Genomic DNA, 25,146 nt, shown 5'->3' with positions numbered 1-25,146 from the left:
CATCTCAGATTCAGATTTAGTCTAGGTTAAATGTTTACTTAGACTGCTAATATATTATATCCAATTGACTGGTTGATTAACTGAATAAATACGAACCAACTGAATATACAGAGTTTAAAGTAGGACCTCTTATACTACAGCATCACATGTCATGATGTCAGCTAGCTATCTTAAAAGTATCCTGAGATCTGTCCAATAATACAACAGTGAACCCTTTTCACAAGAAGGTCATATAAAAACATTATTGATCTAGCACATACATTCTTGCCATCAGCAATTATGAAAAAGATCAGATTGAAATGAATAATTTACTTTTCATACTGGCATCAAGAGGAAGCACAATTAGGAAGAAGCAGTTGGCATCCATACTCTATGAATTATACTCAAGCAACTTTATTGGAGGCCCCTTTGAAAAGAGTGAATGAATGAGACTTTGTGAGTTTTTAGTACAGTGAATGTACTGTGTATGATGATATCTCTGGAGACAAGGATGAAATTGTACAGAGAAGTGCTAATACACTGGTCAGCTGTGGAATTCAGGGGAAGTGTTCCTGTGTAAAAACAAGGTTATCTTTTGCAATTGATTACGGGTTGTCTTCCACAACCCATGAATTATTTATAGAAAAAACAAGAAATAGAAGCAGGAGTAGGCCATTCAGTCCTTCAAGGTTGTATCACAATTCAAGAAAATCAGGCTGATTTTCCCTAGATCTCAACTCTTCTTTTGAACCCTCTCCCAACTCCCTGATATTTCAAATATTCATCTAGCTTCTCTTTAATTACATTCCCATGATCTAGCCTCCACAGCTCTCTGGTGTAGATAATTCCAGCCATTCACTGCCCTCTGAGAGAACAATTTTCTTTGCTTCTGCATTTTAAATGATTGTCCCCTTATTCTGTAACTAGGTAGCCTAGTTTGATAACCTCTACTAGTGTAAACAGCTTGTCAACATTTACCTTGTCAAGCCTTGCAAAAAGATCACCTCTTCTTCTAGAGACAATTGCAGAAAGCATGTTTAGCTGTTCTTGATAATTCAACCCCTTCATCCAAGGAATTAGCTTAGTAAATCTCTTTTGAACTGCCTTTAATGCCAGTAGGCTTTTTCTTAAATGCAGGGACCAAAACTGTACACAGTATTCTAGATGCAGCCTCACCACACCCAGAATTGTTGTAACAAGAACCCCTCTCAATAAAAGCCAAAATTGTATTTGGCTGTTTCATTACTTGCTGCACCTGCATGCGAACGTTTCTTTTGTTATTGCATAAGAACAGCCAGATCCCTCTTCAGTGCACTATTTTATGGAGTCTTTTTATTTTTAAATAATAGTTTGCCTTTTGATTCTTCTTACCAAAGTGCATGATCTCATTATTTCCTACATTAAAGGGGCGGCACGGTGGCTCAGTGGTTAGCACTGCAGCCTCACAGCACCAGGGTCCCAGGTTCAATTCCAGCCTCGGGCGACAGTGTGTGGAGTTTACACATTCTCCCCATGTCTGTGTAGGTTTCCTCTGGGTGCTCTGGTTTCCTCCCACAATCCAAAAATGTGCAGGCCAGGTGAATTGGCCATGCTAAGTTGCCCGTAATGTTAGGTGCATTAGTCAGAGGGAAATGGGTCTGGGTGGGTTACTCTTTGGAGGGTCAGTGTGGAGTTGTTGGGCCGAAGGGCCTGTTTCCACACTGTGGGGAATCTAATCTAAACTCCAACTGTCAAGGTTTTTGCCCACTCATTTGACCTAACTCTATCTATTTGAAGATTTCTTATGTCCACATTACAACATGCTCTCCCAGCTATTTTTAGATAATTAGTAAATCTTGATACATTACACTTTGGCCCCCTCTTCTAAGTGACAATTATTTGCTATCTATATTAGAGACGCTAGAAAGTACTGATTGTTACAACACTGAAACCCATTAATACTGGCTCTCTCATGTCCATGTGGTAAGCAAACCTCAATCCATTTTAATACATTATTCTCAACATTTTGAGCTCCTATCTAGGGAAATAACCTTTAATATGGCACCTTGTCAGATACCTTTGGGAAATCCAAATACAGGAATATGCCAGTTCCCCATTATCAACTGTAATTGGTAAATCCTCAAAGAACCCCAGCAAACCTGTCAAACATGATTCCCCTTCACAAAATCATGACATCTCCATTGTTTGTGTTAGCTTTGCTAAATGTCATGGTATTTCTTCCTTAACCTTAGCAATTGCCCAACAACACAGTGGCTAACTGGTTTATAGTTTCCTGCTTTTGACCTTCCTCCATTCCTACAAAGGGGAGTCACATTTGTGGTTTTCCAAACCGCTGAGTTCTGAAATATTTTGACCAATGCTTCCACCATATCTCCTTTAAATTTGTCAAATACTTTGTCTGTAGTGACAGAATGTTACAAGATCTTTTCTCCCATTAGCACCTTGCTTATCTGCTATCTTTGGGATGTTTATCATGTTTTCTATGATGAAGACCAATGAGAAATATTCATTTAAACTATCTGCCATTTCCTTATTCCCATTATTAATTTTCCAGTTACACTCTTCAATAGTCCCATGCTTACTTTTGCTGCAGTCTTTTTTATTATGTACCCTTAGAAGTTACTGTTGTTTGTTTTTATATTGTTTGTCAATTTATTTTCTAAATCAAATTTTCCCTCTTTTTCAACTTTTTTAGTTATCCTCTACTCATCCCTAAAAAACTTTCAATCCTCTGGATTTGTCAATCATGGATGGTTCATTCTTCACACTGAGTCCTCATTTTTGACTGGAATAAATTTTTTGCTGATCATTATGAGTTGCTGACTTAAGTGACTGCGGCTGCTGTTCCACTGAGTTTTCCCTTGATCCTTTTTGGAGAAAGTGAGGTCTGCAGATGCTGGAGATCAGAGCTGGAAATGTGTTGCTGGAAAAGCGCAGCAGGTCAGGCAGCATCCAGGGAACAGGAGAATCGACGTTTCGGGCATAAGCCCCCCATTCCTGAAGAAGGGCTTATGCCCGAAACGTCGATTCTCCTGTTCCCTGGATGCTGCCTGACCTGCTGCGCTTTTCCAGCAACACATTTCCAGCCTTGATCCTTTTTCCCAGCCCAATTTAGGCAATTCTTTGCTCATACCTCCATAAGCGCCTTTATTAAATTGAGGTCACTGGTTGAGAGCTGAGTTAAACTTCTTCAAACTAAATTTGACATTTAGAGTTGTGATCACTTACCCAGAGGATTCTTAAGTACAAGATCTCTTATTAATCCCATCTCTTTAGACATCTTTAGATATAATGTTCCTGGGTCTGCCTTTTCCTGGGTGGGTTCTCCAACATACTGCTTGAAGAACAAACTGTGACGTACCCTACAAATTTGACTTCCATGTTATGTTTTCCCATGCGATTTCTCCAGTCAATATGTGGATTAAAAGCACCCCAGTTGTGCCCATCTTACATGCCTCCATTATTTCCCAAATTATATTTTGCTCGAATGAGAGGCAGCTCTTCAACGGCCTATAGAAAACTCCCTCATGTGAATTACTTTCTTTGCTATTCCTTATTTTCACCTAAACCAATTCTACTTTATGATGAATTGCACTTATATCACTCCTCAGTAATAAATCTAATCTACCTCCTTTTCCTTTTGTCTTCTTTTCTGAAACATCAAATTCCCTTGAATATTGAGTTCCCAGTTTTGGTAACCCTGTTAACACATCTCTGTAAAAGCTACCAAGTCAAATTCATTTATTTCTATTTGTGCCATCAACTCATCTATCTTGTGTGCACTCAGATAAGAGCCTTAAGTATTGACATTTTGCCATTATTAGTTGCACTGGTTATAATTTTGACTACATTCTTGTATACATATTTTCTTCTGTCACCTTCTTCACTACCCTGCACCTCTGTTCTTTCATTTCTTTTGATTCTTTTTAAACTTCCCCTTAGGTGAACCGTACAGCTCCTACTAATTAGTTTAAAGTCCCAACCTAGTTATACATTTTGCCAAGACACTGGCCTTAGCATAGTTCGAATAAAACAAATCCCAAAGGAAGAGCCTCCTCTTTCCCCAGTAGTTATGCCAGTGCCCTTTCAATCGGAACCCATATATCCCATACTGACCTTTGAGCAATACATATAGTCTCTGTGCCCATTTGCACCTTTGTGTCTCTGCTTTTTAATGTAGCCCTGAGCTGCTCATAATCCCTCAGGTGAACCTTTTTCCTTGTCCTACTGTATTATTGGTACCTACGCTGTCATACAACTGTTTCCTGCCACTGCCACATGAAATGTTCTCTCCAGCCCAGAAGATGTATCCTGAGCCTTGCCACTAGGACTGTATTTGCTGTACAGAACTGTATCTAATCCCTCAACCAAGCTATCCCACATTACTATTATATTTCTTTGTTCTTCCATCACTTGAAAGGCACTCTGGACTACGGTGCTATGGTCAGTTCACTCAGCCTCCCTGTAGTCCTTTCCTTCATCCACATCAGGAACAAGAACCTTACACTAGATAAAAGGGGCATAGCTGAGGCTTCTCAAAAGTTAAATTCCTCTGTTGTCCTTTGCAGTGTCCCTGAGGTGTCTGTAAGCTAATGTTGTAGCAATCAATAAATAAATACAACCCTGAAATCCAAGTGCAACCACGTTGCAGGGCGCTGATAGTTCAACGTTCAGAAGTGAAGCCTGCAAATTGCAAACAGAATTGTGATTCTGGTGAATGCATGGATCATACTATACAGAACAACCTTGATTATCCAAATGAGATGGGCAGGGATTTTGTTTGGATAACTGATTGTTCGGATAACTGATTTTGCTGCAAAGGTAGATATAGAGGACAAAGAAAAGTTGAGGAGAAGTCTATGCTGCACACAGATCAGGATAATTAATGTCAGGAAACAAAACAAAAAAACAGGCGCTAGGCAGGATTCACACACAGGAGAAAGTGAGGACTGCAGATGCTGGAGATCAGAGCTGAAAATGTGTTGCTGGAAAAGCGCAGCATGTCAGGCAGCATCCAAGGAGCAGGAGAATCGACGTTTCTGGCATGAGCCCTTCTTCAGGAATGTGGAAAGTGTGCCAAGCAGGCTAAGATAAAAGGTAGGGAGGAGGGACTTGGGGGAGGGGCGTTGGAAATGCGATAGGTGGAAGGAAGTTAAGGTGAGGGTGATAAGGTGAGGGTGATAGGCCGGAGTGGGGTGGGGGTGAAGAGGTCAGGAAGAAGATTGCAGGTTAGGAAGGTGGTGCTGAGTTCGAGGGTTGGGACTGAGACAAGGTGGGGGGAGGGGAAATGAGGAAACTGGAGAAATCTGAGTTCATCCCTTGTAGTTGGACGGTTCCTAGGTGGAAAATGAGGTGCTCTTCCTCCAGCCGTCGTGTTGCTATGGTCTGGTGATGGAGGAATCCAAGGACCTGCATGTCCTTGGTGCAGTGGGAGGGGGAGTTGAAGTGTTGAGCCATGGGGTGGTTGGGTTGGTTGTTCCGGGTGTCCCAGAGGTGTTCTCTGAAACGTTTTGCAAGTAGGCGGCCTGTCTCCCCAATATAGAGGAGGTCACATCGGGTGCAGCGGATGCAGTAAATGATGTGTGTGGAGGTGCAGGTGAATTTGTGGTGGATATGGAAGGATACCTTGGGGCCTTGGAGGGAAGTAAGGGGGGGAGATGTGGGCACAAGTTTTGCATTTCTTGCGGTTGCTGAGGAAGGTGCCGGGAGTGGAGGTTGGGTTGGTGGACCTGACGAGGGAGTCACGGAGGGAGTGGTCTTTTTGGAACGCTGATAGGGAAGGGGAGGGAAATATATCCCTGGTGGTGGGGTTCTTTTTGGGTGTGGCGGAAATGACGACGGATGATACGATGTATATAGAGGTTGGTGGGGTGGTAGGTGAGGACCAGTGGGGTTCTGTCCTGGTGGTGATTGGAGGGGCGGGGCTCAAGGGCGGAGGAGCAGGAAGTGGAAGACATGCGGTGGAGGGTATCGTTGACCACGTCTGGGGGGGAAATTGCGGTCTTTGAAGAAGGAGGCCATCTGGGTTGTTCGGTATTGGAACTGGTCCTCCTGGGAGCAGATGCGGCAGAGACGAAGGAATTGGGAATATGGGATGGCGTTTTTACAGGGGGCAGGGTGGGAGGAGGTGTAGTCTAGGTAGCTGTGGGAGTCGGTTGGTTTATAGTAAATGTCCGTGTTGATTCGGTCGCCTGAGCTAGGAGAAATGGAGAGGTCTAGGAAGGAGAGGGAGGAGTCTGAGACGGTCCAGGTAAATTTGAGGTCAGGGTGGAAGGTGTTAGTAAAGTGGATGAACTGTTCAACCTTCTCGTGGGAGCATGAGGCAGCACTGATACAGTCATCGATGTAGCGGAGGAAAAGGTGGGGGGTGGTGCCAGTGTAGCTGCGGAAGATGGACTGTTCCACATATCCTACGAAGAGGCAGGCATAGCTGGGGCCCATGCGGGTGCCCATGGCTACTCCTTTGGTTTGGAGGAAGTGGGAGGATTGGAAAGAGAAGGATTCAGACACAGGCCTCCTTCAATGGTATGAAAATCAAAAGGTGATCAGAGAGTGCCACGCAGCCGCTGTGTGTGATGGTCTGCTTCCTGCCATCAGGAGGTTGGAGGGCTCGTGGACAGAGTGCAGGAGGGAGGGTGTGCACGTGCAAATGGATGGCAGTGGCAGCGACTTCAGTTATAGCAACTGTTGCCTTATGAATAAATCACTGTAGTACTGGCAACTGTTACCCACCAACAACTGCTCACAATAACAGCAACCAAGGTGAATATTATTTGTGTCTCCTCTCAGCCCCAAACTGCTGTCACCGCCTGCTTCGTACCACTCCATGAAAAGTCACAAACTGTTGAAAGCTTTGTTAATGGGGACTGGAGGAGATGTCAGTATCACCAGTGTCGGTAACACCTCTTTGATGTAAGGTGTTTAGGGACCTTGAAATCTTGTTTGGATAATCCAAATTTCAGATAATTGATGTTCGGATAACCAAGGTTGTTCTGTACTGATGTTCAGTTCATATCCTGATGACCAGACAGGCTGTGGTCACAAATAATTCAGCAAGTTTCACTCTTCAGATGTTTTGTAACTGTCACTTGGATTCAAATAAAATTGTTGTATATTTCAAGAGAAAAAATAATCAGTTATGATTTTGTGTTCATAAGCGGCATCACTTAACAAATTGGTCCATTGTTTTGAATAGAGCTTTTAAATTTTGTTTCTGGATTAGTGGTGCTGGAAAAGCACAGCAGTTCAGGCAGCATCCGAGGAGCAGTAAAATCGACATTTCGGGCAAAACCCCTTCGTCAGGAATTACAGCTTTTAAATTTTGTACTGAATTTATCTGTGAATGCTGTTCAAATTATGGTTGTCTTTGAAACCCTAATGAATTGAGACATCTATTAAAGAGCTATCAAGTTTAACCAAGGCAAACAAAAAAATGTACTTTTGGTGAAATAATTTCCTGCCCTCCTTAAACTCAATAGTCAGGATTACATTTAGTGATAATAAAAACTGCATTCCTTCTTGGAAGTGAGTTCATCCTGGGAACCTTTAGAAGATGAGGCACCATTATACCAGACACACTTCTTGTTAGAAATGCATTGCAATAATTTCAAAATATTTTAGTCTAAAATGCACTAAAAGAACAATGCCATGTGAGTATGGCTATAGCTTCTGTGGCATCCAGATGATGGCAAAACATAGATTTACTCCTTTCCTTCCATATAATGTTTTCTGTATAGTGATTGAGTTAGTCCACTTTGTCCGTCCTTTGAAGATTCAAATTAATTTGACTGTGCACTGTACTAAAGTTTAAACAAAGGCCACCTAAATACTTGATCTCTCATGGCTGCAATGTTGTGTTTGAAATTCCTGAAATGTCATTCAATGATTATTGGTTTATATTTAGTAAACAAATTTCACAGTTTGTGATTTCTTAAAAGTAACTTGGGTTCCTATGATTTGGTCTGCAGTTCTAAAGCTACTATGAACAGTACTTACAGAATTTATATCAAATTTGTTTGAGTTCAAGTTTGCAGCTATCGTTAGCTTTACACTCATTGGCACTAAGAGTTCAAACCATTTGTTGCACACACTCAAGTTCATTCCTCATAATCCTCATGCTGATATGTTCAAAGTTCACAAAGTCAGGGAAGCACCAATGACTTGCTCAGTCATGAAGTATCTGTGTTGCCTTCCTTTTGGAATGTTAAAAGTCAATGTGCGCCCTGCAAAATCTCATTATCCAACGATGAGCCATTTTCAAAAAAGTATTCCAGAACTGATCTTCAGGAGTTAGTAATCATGATTTTGGCCCATTTCCTGAAAATAAAATCCCTAAAGTGTGGAAACAGGCCATTCAGTCCATCAAGTCCATATTGACCCTACAAAGAGCAGCCCACCCAGACCCAGCCTATATCTGCATCGCCAATGGCTAATCCACCTATTCTGCACATCCTGGGACACTATGGGAAATTTAGCATGGCCAATCCACATAATCTTTGGGCTGTGGCAGGAAACCCACACAGGCATGGTGAGAATGTGCAAACTCCATACAGAGTTTCCCAGGACTGAAATTGAACCAGGCTCCCTGGCACTGTGAGGCAGCAGTACTAACCATTGAGCCACCGTGCCACTCCAAATCTGCCAGTAAAAAGTCCCTGGCCCTGAGTTTATTGTTTCATGTAAATGATCTTAGATGTTTACTTCTATTAGGTCACTGACGTGGAAATCCAGAGGAAACTGCAGGCCTATTGGAATCACACCAAGGTTACAATGGGAATAATCTGGATGATACTTAGATTTTTGTGACTTGTCATGTTTTTGTGACTTTATTTAAAGAAATAGCCCCCAAGTCAAACTTATATGAAGAAAACTCTGAATCATCAATTCCGTCTGTCCTGTAAATGGATGCCCAATGATTTGGTCATGTGGTCATGAATATAATCTGGAGTAAATTGGGTAGTTAACAGCATCTCAATATTACTGCTTCATTGTATGGAATCATCCAAATATGAATGGGAGGTAATTCCTGTTATCTTCTGGAACACACATCTATGATTGTACATTTTCCAACAGAGAACAGTAATTAGATAGACAGTTGTTACAAGTGGGGGCTGTGGCTAAGTTTTCACCTTTCAAAGTGGAGGAGCAGTGAAGCAATACAACCTGTCACAGTATGGCAGCACTTCATAGCTTGGTATCACGGATTATGCTGCAATTATTCATTGAGTAATTGCAAAAATCATTTCTATACTTTCACCGTGTCCTTTTTGGTCATCCAATTATGGTGAAATTCACATTTTGTTTTTGTCAAGGCTTAATTTGTTTGAACCGCTCATGGATGCATTAATTTTTTACAGTTTTTTTAAACTCGTGAATTTTTCAACTCTGTGAAATTTCATCAGCTCAGCTGAACTTAGTTGAGCTCATTTTTGCATTTAAATAGTGCCTCTACCATAAAGTTCCAATGGTTCTTCAAAGGAATATGGTCAAAGTTTTGTACAAAACCAGGTACATATTAGAAAGGTATTAGAAGACATGAGCAAAAGTCGAAGATGTAGGTCAATTATAAAGAGTATCTTAAAGAATGTAGACATTGATATGCAGAGAGATTTAAGGAAAGCAATAGAGCTTTAATGTCACAGCCACTAATGTAGCAATTAAAATCTGTGATGCTCTAGAGGCCAGAATTTGAAGAGCACAGATGTCCTGGAAGGTAGCACAATTAGAATAGAGACAGGAACAAAGTGAGAGTTTAGTATATGTGGAAATAGCTGCTTTAGGGTCCAAGAATCCAGAATACCAGTGCTCCAGAGTACAAGTGCTCCAGAATACAAGTGCTCCAGAATACAAGTGCTCCTGAATACAAGTGCTCCAGAGTACAAGTGCTCCAGAGTACAAGTGCTTTTCTTCCCACTGTTCTCCTTTACATTTGCTCAAAGCCAACTACATTTCTAATGTCTTTCAGTTTTGACAAAAAGTCTGACTTGAAATGCTACCTGGGATCCTACTGTCACAGGTGCTGCCAGACTTACTCAGCATTTCTGCTATTTTCTGTTTTTAAATAGCGAGAATATGGGTGGACAGCCAGAAATGTATTTGGAAATTGAGTTTGTTGTTGGCACTGAAGACAGTTGCTCTAAATGTACAACATGCATCAGCCATCAGGGACGCCAAGAAACAAAACCAGACTAAAATATGTCGACTGCGGCAAGGCTTTCATGATATAATGGGCTACAAAGTGAAGTGGAGTAGAATCGCTGACAACAATGTATCTGTCCTCGATATGATCAATGCATTTTTTTGCTCCTTTTGAACAGAAAATCAGTGAAATAATGTCACCTGTCCCAACAGCCTTGGGAGTGCCTCTACCCACAGTCACTGCCACAAACATCAGATTGGTCTTCTTGAGGGTGAACCCATGGAAAATGGCTGGCACAAATGGAGTCCCCAGCTGTGGACTCAGATCCTATGTGGACCAGCTGGTGAGAGTCTTCGCAAACATTTTTAACCTCACCTTCTTATGATGTGAGGTTCCCCCCTGCTTCAACAAGGCCATTATCATCTCGGTCCCAAAGAAAAATCAGTTAATATGTCTTAATGACTACTTCCCAATGGCTCTAACATGCTTCAAAAGATTAGTAATGGCACACATCAACAACAGCCTCCCAGACTGGCTTGATCCACTACAATTCATCTACCATTGTAATAGGTCCACGGCAGTGGTCATCTCCCTGGCCCTACACTCATTCCTGGAACAAGTTCCAACTTCAACAACATAATTCCAACAAAACACATCTCCAAACTCTGTGACCTAAGACCCCTCTCCCTCCTTTCAGCTGAATCCTCAACTTCCAGATCACAGTCAGTAAGGATAGGTGACAACACCTTCTCCATGATAATCCTCAACATTGGTGCCCCAGAAGGCTGCATACTCAGTCCCTGGCTATATTCCTTATATGCTCAAAACTGTGTGGTCAAATGTAGCCCTAATGTCTTTTACAATATTTGCTGATGACACCACTGTAGTGGCTTAGATCTTAAACAACGATGACATAGAGTACAGAATGAGATAGACAGCTTAGTGGCATGGCGTAAACACAACAATCCCTCCCTCAATGTCAGCAAAATAAAAAAGTTGATTATCGACTTTAGGAAGTCTAGTGGATGACACCTGTATCAATGATGCTGAGGTGGAGATCGAGAGCTTCAAGATCCTCTGAGTAAATATCACCATCAATCTCTCCTGGTCCATCTAGGTAAATGCTTTTTCCTCAGAAGGCTAAAGAAATCCGGCATGTCCATACTTACACTTTTCGATTTTTATCGATGTACCAGAGAAAATATTATATCCGGAAGCATCACAGCTTGGTATGGCAACTGCTCTGCCCAAGATCGCAAGAAATTATAGAGAGATGTGAATGCAGCCCAGTCCATGACAAAAGCCTTCCTTCCATTTACTCCATCTGTTCTTCCCACTGTCTTGGGAAAGCAGCCAATGTAATCAATGACCCCTCCCACCCTGGTTATACTCTCTTCCACCCTCTTCAATCAGGCAGAAGATACAAAAGTTTGAAAACACGTACCAACAAATTAAAGAACAGCTTCTTCCTTGCTGTTATCAGACTTATGAACGGATCTCTCATATATTAGAGTTGATCTTCCTCTGCACCTTCTCTGCAGCTGGAACACTATATTCTGTATTCCATTCTATTACCCTGAGGTACTTATGTAAGGTATGATTTGTCTGGTGAGTACGTAAAAAAATACTTTCACTGTATCGCAGTGCATGTGACAATAATAAATCAAATCAAATCAAAGTACTTGTAGTTGAATTTGCAGTAAACAATACAATGCTTAATTTTTACCATTTGATGAACTTGGATACTGGGGCTTCCCTGTCAACATAAAAGTGGTGAAGTTGTCAGGCTGAGGACAGGTTTTCAAGTTTGAGAACAATGATTATTATTACACATGGATATAATAGTTACTGTGTGTTTCCAAGAAGATTGGAGCAGAAGGAGACTATTTTCTAGTTAGAGAAGAAACTCAGAGAAGCTCTAAAGGTCTTGAGGATGAATTGCTCTTCAGTGCCATTTTGAGAAGTGGCAAATTAGGAATGAGTGATAACGTCACTATGGATGTTCTGAACTTTTGAGGTGAAACAGCCAACTCAGGTGATCAGAATCTTCCAAAATCATATCTACAGTGCATGGGATTGAATTCTGAGATATGCCAAAAGATAGTTCACTCATGCCCCTTGACATACGGGAGGGTATTGGAAAATCAGCCATCGCAATTTCTCCATTTGAAAATAGCAGAATGCGCAACATGGGACATAATCCTCATAAAGATTCCTCATGGGTTGAATCACCTTAGTTCCTCTCAGCACATCATCAAACTGTAGTAAAAGCATTATTGGAAACTACTGCTTCATTTTATTTTAGCTTTATGAAAAACCATTAAGCAACAGTGCAGCTGATGGAAGGGACTTAATGAAAACAAAGAGCTGTAGCAATCAAAATTCAGGGAGAAACACATTAATAAAACAAACATGGTAAAAACATCCCGTATTAATTCCAGAGCACAAAATAATGCTTACACGTTGAATCCCTCTATCCTTTTCCTCACTGTAACTGGTACCAAGAATTTCAAACAGAACATTGGTATTTGTCCCATCATCCCTAAAATTGAGCATTCCAGTTAATCCACTCACTTTCCCCTATAAATAAAAGCAAAAATACACTTAAGATTTGACATTTAAAGCCCACAAAACAACAAATGTAAATAATAAGGGAAAAATAACAACAAAATAACATATTCATTCTTAGATTTTTATTAGAATTCAATTCATTGTGGAACTAACAGATACCTCCTTACATTGTTCATTATAAGTCAATTGAGCTGTCAATTTTTAAGAGATTGTTTTGCTAAATTGGGCAGAATTTCAGGCTCACTCACTTATATTGCCCGCAAAATTCAAGCATTGTTTCTATTATTTATTTTGCATATTTTGATTTTTAAAAAATAATCCATAAAAGCATGCTTTCGTCATCTATAAATTTAAATTTTCTCCAATTTCTTTTTGTTTGAAATTGAGTATATGCAGCAGGAAGTGTTGGTGTGCAGTAATCTCATATTTAGCAATTCAGGATAGAGAGTGCAAGAGGAACACAGTCATACTCAGATAATCGGGACTTGACAGTACTGGGACAGGGGTTCTGGGTTAACAACATTGTGAAAAAGAAATTAAGGGTTTGATAAAAATGTGAATAGAGACGCTCAGATGTTTCTTAATGTCAAATGGAGAAAATGACATTGCCCACTCAATGGTTTACATTGTGTTTCCTTTATGTGAAGTTGAATTTATGGGTAGAGACAAGTTGGTGTGGGTGGGGATGTTAGCTGGTGGAAGTTAAATTTAATAAATAAATAAATAAACAAGTGTTGAATCAAAAGCTAATCTCAGAAATCTACTGTCCTTATCATGTCTGCCACTTAACAGCCCTCTGAAATGATCTAGCAAACCATTCTGTTTCATACCTGTTAGGAATGGACAATAAATGCTGGCCTGGTCAACAATGCCTTCATCCCATAAAAGAATAAAGAAAAGTTAATATTGATCAGCAAGAAATTTCTTTAGTTGTCCTTGAGCCTTTGAAATTCAGACTCTACACTGAGAATGTAAATTACGCAAAGTGAATAATGGAACTTTCTTGAATGTAGGCTGATTGGTATGTATCTGTGGATTCAATTATGTCAGGTCATTGCACAATAGACCTGTGAAATAATTTGTATTGTAATCTCCCAATGTCAGTGTGGAGTTTTCTGCAGTGTTGATTGGACTGGGATTACATTAGATTTGTCTTCATATAATGCCTGGGCTGCTCCTGTCAAATTTTCAGAACCGATCTGCTCAATTTAGTGGCTCTTAATTGTAATCTGGATGCAATACTAAGTCATCATTAACTGAGAACTATGTAAGGTGAAAACAAGGTACATGTAGATCAAACAAATAGGAAGCTAGGGAACTAATCAGTGTTGTTTCACAAATTACCAGATCTATTAAATGCAACTCAGTATGCTGTCATGATGGAATTTGAACTTCGGACTTTGGGGTTGAAAATCAAGTCCATAAGTGCTACATTACCATTTTCTCAATAAGAGAATTTTATTTCTTAGTTAGCATAGTGCACTTTTTAAGATCAAAAGCAATATAAAAATCAGAGGACCAGTGAATACCCATGAGCACAAAAGAACATTTGATGACTCACTCTCGATTAGTAGGATGAACTTACTTGCTGCTTGTGCATAATTTGTAAAATCTTGGTTTATGTTTGGACCATTTTGGCCACAAATAAGTCCCTACATTCAAATGGGCTTCTGACCCTTTGGGTATCTCTCAACAAGTACAGAACTGAACTACACAAAATTGCTAAGAGATTGTGGAGGTAATATTGGTGGTCTTTCAAGAATCACTGGAGTGAAAGAGGGTCCCAGAGGACTGGAAAATGGCTAAATTAACACTCCTGTTTAGGGAGGGAGAGAGGCAGAAGACAGAAAATTGAAACCTAACCCCAGTTTTTGGTAAGATTTTAGAGTCTGTTATTAAGGATGAGATTGAAGAGGATTTGGAAGGGCACGGTAAAATAGGGCTCAGTCAACATGACTTCACCCAAAGAAGATTTTGCCTTCGAATTGTGTTAGAATTCCTTGAGGAGATAACAAGTAAGCTAGACAAAGGACAGTCAGTTGACATGTCTTCTGGAAATCAGTAGATCTTCTGACAAAGTGTCCCACTGGAAGTTACTAAATAAGACAAGAGTCCACAATATTAGGGACATAGTATTGGCATGAAAAGAGGATTAGAGTCAAGAGTGTGGTGCTGGAAAAGCACAGCAGGTCAGGTAGTATCCGAGGAGCAGGAGAATAAACGTTGATTCTCCTGCTCCTCGGATACTGCCTGACCTGCTGTGCTTTTCCAGCACCACACTCTTGACTCTGATCTCCAGCATTTGCAGTCCTCACTTTCTCCTAATGGAAAGAGGATTGGCTGATTGGCAGGAGTGGGGATAAAGGAGTACTTTTTGGGTTAGCAGCTAGTGATTAGCAGAGTTGTGCTTGGTTCAATGATGGGACCACAACTATTATGTTATATAATAACAATCTGGACAAAAGAGCTGTGGGCATTGTCACTAAGTTTTTAAATGACACAAAGGTAGGTAGTGGGGAGTGTTGTGTTGGGGAGGCAGGGAGGCTGCATAAGGACTTGGATAAGCTAGGAAAGTGGGCAAAGAAATAGCAGATGGAATACAATATGGAAAATACAATATGAGATTATGCTCTTTGGTGGGAATAATAAAGATGAATATAGCATCGACTATTTCCTAAAGAGGATAGGCTTCAGAAATCTGTAGCACAAAGGGATTTAGGAGTACTAGTTCAGGATCTCTTAAGGTTAACATGCAGGTTCAGTTGGCAGTTAGGAAGGCAAATGCAATGCTTGTATTCATTTTCAGAGGTTTAGAATACAAGATCAGAGATGTATTGCTGAGGCTGTGGTCAGACTGCTTTTGGAATATAATGAGCAGTTTTGGGCCTTGGTTCTCAGGAAGGATGTGCTGGCCTTGGAGGGGTTCAGAGGAGGTTCACAAGAATGATCCTACGGTCAAAAGGCTTATCATTGCGAGGAGTGGTTGAGGACTCTGCGTATCTATTCAATGGATTTTAGAAGGATGAGGGAGGAATCTCATTGAAATTTACAGAATAGATTAGATTACATACATTGTGGAAACAGGCCCTTCGGCCCAACAAGTCCACACCGATCCTCCGAAGAGCAACCCACCCAGACCCATTCCCCTAACACTAGGGGCAATTTAGTATGGCCAATTCACTTAATTTGCACGTTTTTGAACTGTGGGAGGAAACCGGAGCAAACCCACACAGACACGGGGAGAACGTGCAAACTCCACACAGACAGTTGCCTGAGGTGGGAATTGAACCCGGGTCTCTGGTGCTGTGAGGCAGCAGTGCTAACCACTGTGCCACTAAGATAGAGAGGTCATGGTGAAGATATTTCAACTGATAGGAGAGCTGAGAACCTGAGGGCATGGCCTTAGAATGAAGGGATGACCCTTTAGAACTGGGATAAGGAGGAATTTCTTCAGCCAGAGAGTGGTGAATCTGTGGAATTCATTGCTCAACAGGCTTTGGAAACCAAGTCATTGAATGTATTTAAAACAGAGATAAATAGCATCTTGATTAGTATGGGGATCAAAGAGAGAAGACAGAAGAATAGGGTTGAGAAGCATATCAGCCAAGATCAAAAGCCGGAGCAGACTGAATGGGCTGAATGGCCTACTTCTACTCATATCTTATGGCCTTGTACAAGAAGTAGCAACCTCTTCCACATTGAATAAAATTAGGTCTTTTGTAGCATTTTATTATCCTTGAAATAAGAAGCATAAATTGGATTGTTTGCAAGTTTTTTACCTTTTGTTATGTTATTCGAAAATATTGCCATAGCATTCATAAAGAAAGCTCATTAATATTGCAGCTGCGTTGGTCTGAAATGAATAAAATGCCTGGATTCCCATTACGGTTTATCACCTCTGTTAATTATATTTACCTATTCTGAATGACCTTGCAAGCATTTTTTTTGTGATTGGGGTTAGAATTTTGGGTTTTGGATTAGAATTCTGACATTTTAGACTATAGAATTAGGAATAGGCCCTTCAGCCCATTGAACATTCCCTCTACAGGGTTATGGACGTGAAGTGTCTGGCTGATCAGACTCTCACTTCCATAACCCTGTGCCTTACTGGTAATCAGAAATATATTGATTTTTCCTTTAAATATGCTCAAAAGCTGAGCTTCCACTGTCCTCCATGGTACAGCCAAGGTCAAATGAGGTTGCTGATTCAGCACTGTGTGGGGACGCAGACACCAGTATTGATTTTCCCTGAATTTGCCAATAAGTGGCCAGAAGGCAGTCTCACAATCCAAAGGAGGCACTCCTGGTTGAGAGAAGAGTGGACTGGAGTGAGGGAGAAAGAGAGATCTCACCAGCTGCCTCCTTACTCACCCTGGATGGAACTGAAAACCATTCCATATTCTATTTATATTTAATAGATTTATCATTCATATTGTGGTGAAGTCTGAATCTCTAGAAAAGCAGAATCAGCTTTAGCACAAAAATGATTCCAAAACCATCCTAAACTGAATAGCTCAACTGGGAGTAGCACATTGATGCAATAAAGCACATAAAGCAATCTGCAGCTTTTTTTTTGATTCTTTCTTGGGATGTGAACATCACTGGCAAGGCCAGAATTTGCTGTCATCTTTAATTGCCCTTGCGAATCTGAGAGTTGATTTGTTGTTAGATTACAGGGAATTGAGCAATCTCTATTGCAGTACTAGAAAGAGTATTTATTCTGTCTTATTAACAATGTATTGGTTAGATATGTTACCATTACCTCATGACATATTGCACCGCTGCTAGGATATCTTGTTGAATTTTAATAGCTGTTTCCTTGTATTTTTTGAAAGATGCTTTGTTAGTCCATTGGAAACCTGCATTCTTAGTAGGCCTGAAATAGTATTATTGAGGTTTCCCTGTCCAGAAAGTTTTAATTGATACTTCATTGAAACTGTATTTGAAAGGAGAAGCTCTGATACCTGCTTTGCCAAAGCACTCATTATCAAATAATCTTTTCAACACTAATGATTTAATGTCAAGTATCATCTGAGGCATGGTGACCCTCAGGTTAAATCATTGCTAGTTGTTTCTCTCTAATGAAAGAGCAGCGATAGGCTCCAGCAGGACTATGTCTAGATTAGAGTGGTGCTGGAAAAGCACAGCAGGTCAGGCAGCATCCGAGGAGTAGGAAAATCGATGTTTTCGGCAAAGGTCCTTCATCAGGAATGAAGGCAGGGAGCCTCCGGTGTGGAGAGATAAATGGGAAAGGGGTGGGGCTGGGAAGAAGGTAGCAAAGAGTACAATAGGTGGATGGAGGCTGGGATGAAGGTGATAGGTCAGAGAGGAGGGTGGAGTGGATAGGTGGGAAAGAAGATTGGCAGGTAGGATCGGTCATGAGGATGGTACTGAGCTGGAAGGGTGGAACTAGGGTAAGGTGGAGGGACGGGAAATGAGAAAACTGGTGAAGTCCACATTGATGCCCAGGGGTTGAAGTGTTCCGAGGTGGAAGATGAGACATACTTCCTCCAGGCGTCGGTTGGTGACAAGCGGTGGTGGAGGAGGCCCAGGACCTGCATGTCCTCTGCAGAGTGGGAGGGGGAGTTGAAATGTTGGGCCGCGGGGCGGTGGGGTTGATTGGTGCGGGTGTCCCAGAGATGTTCCCTGAAGTGCTCTGCTAGGAGTCGCCTAGTCTTCCCAAAGTAAAGGAGACCACATCGGGAGCAAGGCATACGATAAATGACATTGGTGGATGTGCAGGTGAAACTTTACTGGATGTGGAAGGCTCCTTTGGGGCCTTGGATGGAGGTGAGGAGGGAGGTGTGGGCACAGGTTTTGCAATTCCTGCAGTGGCAGGGGAGAGTGCCAGGACGGGAGGGTGGGTTATTGGGGCGTGTGGACCTGACCAGGTAGTCACAGAGGGAATGGTCTTTGCAGAGAGCAGAAAGTGGTGGGGAGGGAAATATATCCCTGCTGGTGGAGTCCGTTTGGAGGTGGCGGAAATGTCAGTGGATGATGTGGTTTATGCGAAGGTTGGTAGGGTGGAAGGTGAAGATCAGGGGAGTTCTGTCCTTGTTATGGTTGGAGAGGTGGGGTTCAAGGGTGGAGGTGAAGGACGTGGATGAGATGCGTTGGAGGGCATATTCAACCACATGGGAAGGGAAATTGCGGTCTTGAAAGAAGGAGGCCATCTGGTGTGTTCTGAGGTGGAACTGGTCCTCCTGGGAGCAGATACGGCAGAGGCGGAGGAATTGGGAATATGGGATAGTATCTTTGCAGAAGGGAGGGTGGGAAGTAGTGTAACTCAAGTAGCTGTGGGAGTTGGTGGGTTTGTAAAAATTTTCAGTGTCAAGTTGGTCATTTTTGATGGAGATAGAGAGGTCCGGGAAGGGGAGGGAGGTGTCACAGATGGTCCAGGTGAATTTAAGGTCCGGGTGGAATGTGATGGTGAAGTTGATGAACTGCTCAACCTCCTCGCGCGAGCACAAGATGGCACTGATGCAGTCATCTATGTAGCGGAGGAAGAGGTGGGGAATGGTGCAGGTGTAACTATGGAAGATGGACTATGACTACTTCACATTACTTCATTGTTAGATTCTTTCCCCATTTGCATATATAAGTTGAACAGAAAGAACAAAAGAAGAGAAAATAACCTGAAATTATGGCCCTAGTTTTAAAGGGGAAAGGTGAGTATGGTGAACATGAGTCCCAAAATATGCATCAAACTGGGATGGTCTGAGTTGATTATTGGATAGATCTTGTTAATATGTATTGAATGGTGGAGAGAGGCAATGGGAGGCTGCAGCCACTGATTCAGGGATTCTGATGTGACCTCTGGATGCAACTGAGCCGAGGAAGGCCACACCCAAGGTTTTTTGATAAGGTCTATGAGGGTGTATCAGCTGTTTAAGCAATTTACTGCAAACAAAAACTAAAACACAACAAAGAAAGAACACATTGGAATTTGTCAAAACGCCTTCTACAACTTCAGCAGGAGACCAACAAAGCGCTTGAAGAAACAACAAAAACTACCATTTGCTGTTGTTCCCAGATCAATCTTAGGAAAACATTAGAATGAAATATTTGGAGAATCCCAAGAGAATTTCAGCTTAAGTTTTTCAAAACTTGGGCAAACTGTTCCCTCTACACATTTAGAAACAGAGGGAATTACTGAGGGTATAAATAGGACTTGATTTCAGTTAGCTTAGCTTTACTATGAAGTCTTTGAGAGCAAATTTCAGCAACCAGTGCTCATTGTCAAGGATGCCTGAAAATGGTCAACCAGATATTAGATTGGGTAATCCATCAGGTGACTGACTAAATGTTTTGGGCAGAAAAGTATGCATGTCCGAGGTGTGACTCATAAATCCTACTATTACATGGTTCTTATACTTGTGCAGGTGTAGTACAACTGAATTCTCCAATAAAACATCCAGTACCTTTTTGATTGCATCAAAAGTTGACTTCCCACCTTGCCATGGCTTGGAATTTTTTCTTACACATGTCAGGCTAGCCATGCTGTGCCATTTTCGATCTTCAAGCTTCTTGTGGAAGGCATCAGCCAGCAGCAAAACACTGTCATATACATAGAGATTGGAGATCTGCAAAGATTAGACGCAAGAGCAGGTTTCAGCAAAACAAGTTAATACTGAATTGATTAATTCCCTGACAAAAGGAATTGTAGATTAATACAATGCTTCAGCCAAAGACAAGCGTATCATTTCTGTAATGAGTTCTTCCACCTGCATCTATTGAATTTGAGAATAAGAATTTACCAGTCCCCTGATAGCACTTTAATAACAAGTTGAAGGTCTCTGAGGAATCCACATTATGTGCATTAATTATATCCTTTAATTTCATCAGAGAATTCAATAGAATATCCTAATTGAAACACTTAAAATACATTAAATGAATTTTACAACTTGTTTTATTAATTACTATTTTAAGCAATTTCATGGTAAAAGTATAACCATATCTGATTTTTGATCAAGATAGCATTTGTATTACAACTAACTTATGGAAATGTCAACAACTGTAAATTACATAATTATTAACAAGGCACAGTGACCTTATCTCTCAACTTTACAATTCTAAGATACAATCCTGAAGAAGGGCTTATGCCCGAAACGTCGATTCTCCTATTCCCTGGATGCTGCCTGACCTGCTGCGCTTTTTCAGCAACACATTTCCAGCTTTGATCTCCAGCATCTGCAGACCTCACTTTCTCCACAATTCTAAGATACCAAAGGTACAGGCTGTTCCACTGTTACGCCCATTTCAATAATGTAAATTTGCTGTAATGTGATGGATGAATTTGGGACACTGTTTCTAAAGCATGAATTTTTAGATTAGATTCTCTACAGTATGGAAACATGCCTCTGGCACAACAAGTCCACACCAATGCTCTGAAGAGAGACCCCCCCCAGATCCATTCCCCTACCCTACCTTTACCCCCGACTAATGCACGTTATACTATGAGCAATTTAACACGGCCAATTCACCGAATGTGCACATCCTTGGATTGTGGGAGTAAACCCCCACAGACAGTTACCCGAGGCTGGAATTGAACCCTGGCCCCTGGTGCTGTGAGCCAGCATGTCTACACATTTTTAAAGTGTGTGTTGGCTGTAATGTGATTATATCACCATCACTTTAAGCGCTGTTTCGAAGATGCGAGTTTTCCATAATGTGGGATTGCATAAGGATGCAACCATTGTGTTATAGAAGAACTACCTGTAGAGATTTCTAAAATGAAAGTGAGTTATTCAACCAGTAATAATTTAAATGCCAGAAGCTAAACAAATGAAATGTCATGATCCCGCACCAAATATATCAAAACAGAAGTTCTGTTTACCACATGACATTGCTATGATCTTGAACCAATCTACTGGTTATATGTGGCAGACTATCAATTGTATTTTCACTGCTATGTAGAAAAGGACTGATGTTGCTGTAGAAAATTCTGGCATTCTTATAATGGGACTGTATTTTAATCTTTTGCAGTTATAAACTGTACTAGGACACCCTGATCCCTCCAGTAGAGAGCTCTATAATCTCTCATCACTTAGATTCTATGCTCCTTTTTTTATTCTCCCAGCCAACATGGAAAATTGATAATATCCCTCATTGTACTCCTTTTGACAGCTCTTTGAGCACTCACTTAAAACAATGAGATTCATATGATTGTTATTTTTTGGTCTGTAGCTTTGAATTTAGAATAAATTTAGGAGATCAAGTGATTGCTCTGAGAGACCAGAAATTACAAAATCATAGAATCCTACAGTGTGGAAACAGGCCACTTGGCCCAATAAGTCCACACCAATTCTCTGAAGAGGTCCTACCCAGACCAATCTCCCCCCCTATAACCCTGCATTTCCCATTGCTCATCCACCTAGCCTACACATCTCTGGATATCATGGGCAAATTAGCATGGCCAATCCACCTAACCTGCCCATCTTTGGACAGTGGGAGGAAAGTGAAGTACCCAAAGGAAATCCACTCAGAAATGGGGAGAATGTGCAAACTCCACAAAGGCAGTGGAAATAAACTCAGATCCCTTGAGCTGAGAGGCAGCAGTGCTGACCACTGAGCAACCATGCACCCCGAAATTTGTAATGTCTGTGAATCTACTAAAGTATCAGAAGGGTGCTGTAGATTTTGGATTGTGTTATAAACTGTCGAAATGGAGGTCAGTTAGCTCAATTGGATGGTTTGCAATGCAAAGTGAAACCAAGTGCATGAGCCAATTCTCACATTGGCTGAGATTACCATGGATGACTCTACTTTCCAACTTCTCCACTCACCTGAGGTGTGGTGACCCTTGGGGTAAACCATCACCAGTGTCTCCCTCTCTAAAGAAAGAGCAGCCCTAGGACTATAGTGACTACCTTATTATAATAAACTGTCTAGTTACTTTAAATATTAAATGGAGTTATGCTTCAAAGATAGCTGCTTAGCAGTTCTATCTGAATGCAGGATTAATATGTTTCATCTGGCCACAGGGAAGAGAACGGAGGAGACAATTTCTGCGATCAGGTCATAGACTTCCCTACAGAACAATGAATATCACAGAGAGACTGTTGTGGTTCTAGCTGACATTATTACTGGGCAAGCAAGAAACTGAAAGCTGGCTTGACTGACAATAGTTTACTTTTGCTGTGGTTTTAACAAGGTGGTCTCTCACTGAAACAGAGGCATACAATGGGTAGATTTTGATTTAACAATAAAACAGAAGTTTATTAAGCAAAATAAATTAAAGTACAATAGAATAAAATAATTCTATCGCATAACACAAATTCAAACAGTTAAAACACACAGTAACGGTTTAATCTCATTAATCCCACAACAGGCCTTTAAAAGTTGTTAAAAATATCCTTGGAACAGTATCCAATAGCTACCTTTTTGCAGTAGTCTTATCAGAATCTCTTTAACGCCATGAAAGATTTATGTAATTGTCACTTTAACTCCAAGACAGGGACATTGATGGTTCATTCCTGGAACTATCATCTGTCTGAGTAAACAATCTCAGGTTCAAGTCTTATTCAGAATTTTATCCCAACATTTCTGGTTGGGGCTTACACTAACACTTTACTCTAAGGTAAGCTACTTTTATTATAATCTCTCCATTTCCGATTACACTACCTGCCTCAAGCAAATCAGATGCCTGAGACTGCTTGATATGGAAGACGGAGTGGGCATCTGGCAACTTCAGCTTGCTACTTGCTCGAAAGGACCTCCATGTCAGACACTAACAACTCAGGACATGCTCTGTGGCTCATAGTCACACACAACCCACATCCATGAACACTGTGTCTGACTAAGAACCTGCATGGCACATCTCCAATACTTCTGCATTTTGACGTTGACCTCTTGCAAGCCGGTTAAACTATCTGGAGGAGAGCGATTGAGGAACAAGTCCTAACAAGTTAAAAGGAACATCTAAGTGAATCCTGTGGACAGGGACTACTGAACTGTCTTCCTGCCATGAAATAATTACTGTTGGAAAGAATTAGTCTTTGTTTTCCCTCCAGTTGTGTGAACTGTTAAGTATTTTCAGCATTTTCAGTTCATTTTCTGGGAACTAATATCTGCACTATTTAACTGCTATAAGAGAAATGCTTGCATTTTCAAGCTATAACGTGTGCAGATCTACTGAAATTTATTACAAACTGGGGGTACGTTTTGCAATGACAGGATGGAATAAATTCTGAAAAATGACAAACAAAAGATGCAAACTTAAATTACTGCAGCTGGGATTTTTGTAAATTTGATTGCAGGTATTAAAGTGTCTTCAAATATTCATTTCATTCTTGGTTAATTAAATTTGTTGCAGCTTAAAATAGAGCAATATAACTCTTTCTAGGATGAACCAAAATCTACAACTCTCAAATCCTAATGGTATTAATACAGGAAAATGTATACTTTATAATGCAAGGTAAACAATGTTTTTGGTATTTGTTAGAATATTGCTGAAAATGTGTTGCTGGAAAAGCGCTGCAGGTCAGGCAGCATCCAAGGAACAGGAGAATCGCGTTTCGGGCATAAGCCCTTCTTCAGGAATGAGGAAAGTGTGTCCAGCAGGCTAAGATAAAAGGTAGGGAGGAGGGACTTGGGGGAGGGGTGTTGGAATTGCGATAGGTGGAGGGAGGTCAAGGTGAGGGTGATAGGCCGGATTGGGGTGGGGGCGGAGAGGTCAGGAAGAAGATTGCAGGTTAGGAAGGCGGTGCTGAGTTCGAGGGATTTGACTGAGACAAGGTGGGGGGAGGGGAAATGAGGAAACTGGAGAAATCTGAGTTCATCCCTTGTGGTTGGAAGGTTCCCAGGCAGAAGATGAGGCGCTCTTCCTCCAACCATCGTGTTGCCATGGTCTGGCGATGGAGGAGTCCAAGGACCTGCATGTCCTTGGTGGAGTGGGAGGGGGAGTTAAAGTGTTGGGCTACGGGGTGATTGGGTTGGTTGGTCTGGGTGTCCCAGAGGTGTTCTCTGAAACGTTCCGCAAGTAGGCGGCCTGTCTCCTCAATATAGAGGAGGCCACATTGGGTGCAGCGGATGCAATAGATGATGTGTGTGGAGGTGCAAGTGAATTTGTGGCAGATATGGAAGTGTCCCTTGGGGCCTTGGAGGGAAGTAAGGGGGGAGGTGTGGGCGCAAGTTTTGCATTTCTTGCGGTTGCAGGGGAGGTTGGGTTGGTGGTTGGGGTGGAGGTTGGGTTGGTGGGGGGTGTGGACCTGACGAGGGAGTGGTCTTTTCGGAACGCTGATAGGGGAGGGGAGGGAAATATATGCCTGGTGGTGGGGTCCGTTTGGAGGTGGCCGAAATGACGGCGGATGATACGTTGTACATGGAGGTTGGTGGGGTGGTAGGTGAGGACCAGTGGGGTTCTGTCCTGGTGGCGGTTGGAGGGGCGGGGCTCAAGGGCGGAGGAGCGGGAAGTTACTGAGGCAAGGTGGGGGGAGGGGAAATGAGGAAACTCAGAA

General features: G+C 41.5%; 1 protein-coding gene across 6 annotated transcripts in view; it reads right to left on the bottom strand.

Annotated features, from left to right (window-relative positions):
- The window catches only part of LOC122556682 (glutamate receptor ionotropic, delta-2-like), a 530,324-nt gene that overhangs the window by 163,953 nt on the left and 341,225 nt on the right, over positions 1–25,146 (bottom strand). For 5 of the 6 annotated variants that reach the window (XR_015759754.1, XR_015759755.1, XM_043703715.2 and 2 more), the window contains 2 exons: positions 20,110–20,271; positions 12,578–12,697 (listed from right to left, as the gene is read on the bottom strand). Coding sequence is in view for 4 of the 6 variants with exons in the window: in XM_043703715.2 (XP_043559650.1) it covers positions 12,578–12,697; positions 20,110–20,271 (282 nt within the window). In the remaining 2 variants the exon portion in view is untranslated. The remainder of the gene's footprint in view (positions 1–12,577; positions 12,698–20,109; positions 20,272–25,146) is intronic. The other variant, XM_087995371.1, reaches the window with a different exon arrangement.

This window comes from Chiloscyllium plagiosum, unplaced genomic scaffold, assembly GCF_037043375.1.
Source record: "Chiloscyllium plagiosum isolate Xiang-an unplaced genomic scaffold, Cpla_swu_hap1 HiC_scaffold_16, whole genome shotgun sequence".
NCBI classification, from domain to species: Eukaryota; Metazoa; Chordata; class Chondrichthyes; order Orectolobiformes; family Hemiscylliidae; genus Chiloscyllium; species Chiloscyllium plagiosum.
The sequence above is the reverse complement of the archived record's forward strand: the minus strand, read 5'-3'. Positions and strand labels throughout refer to the sequence as shown.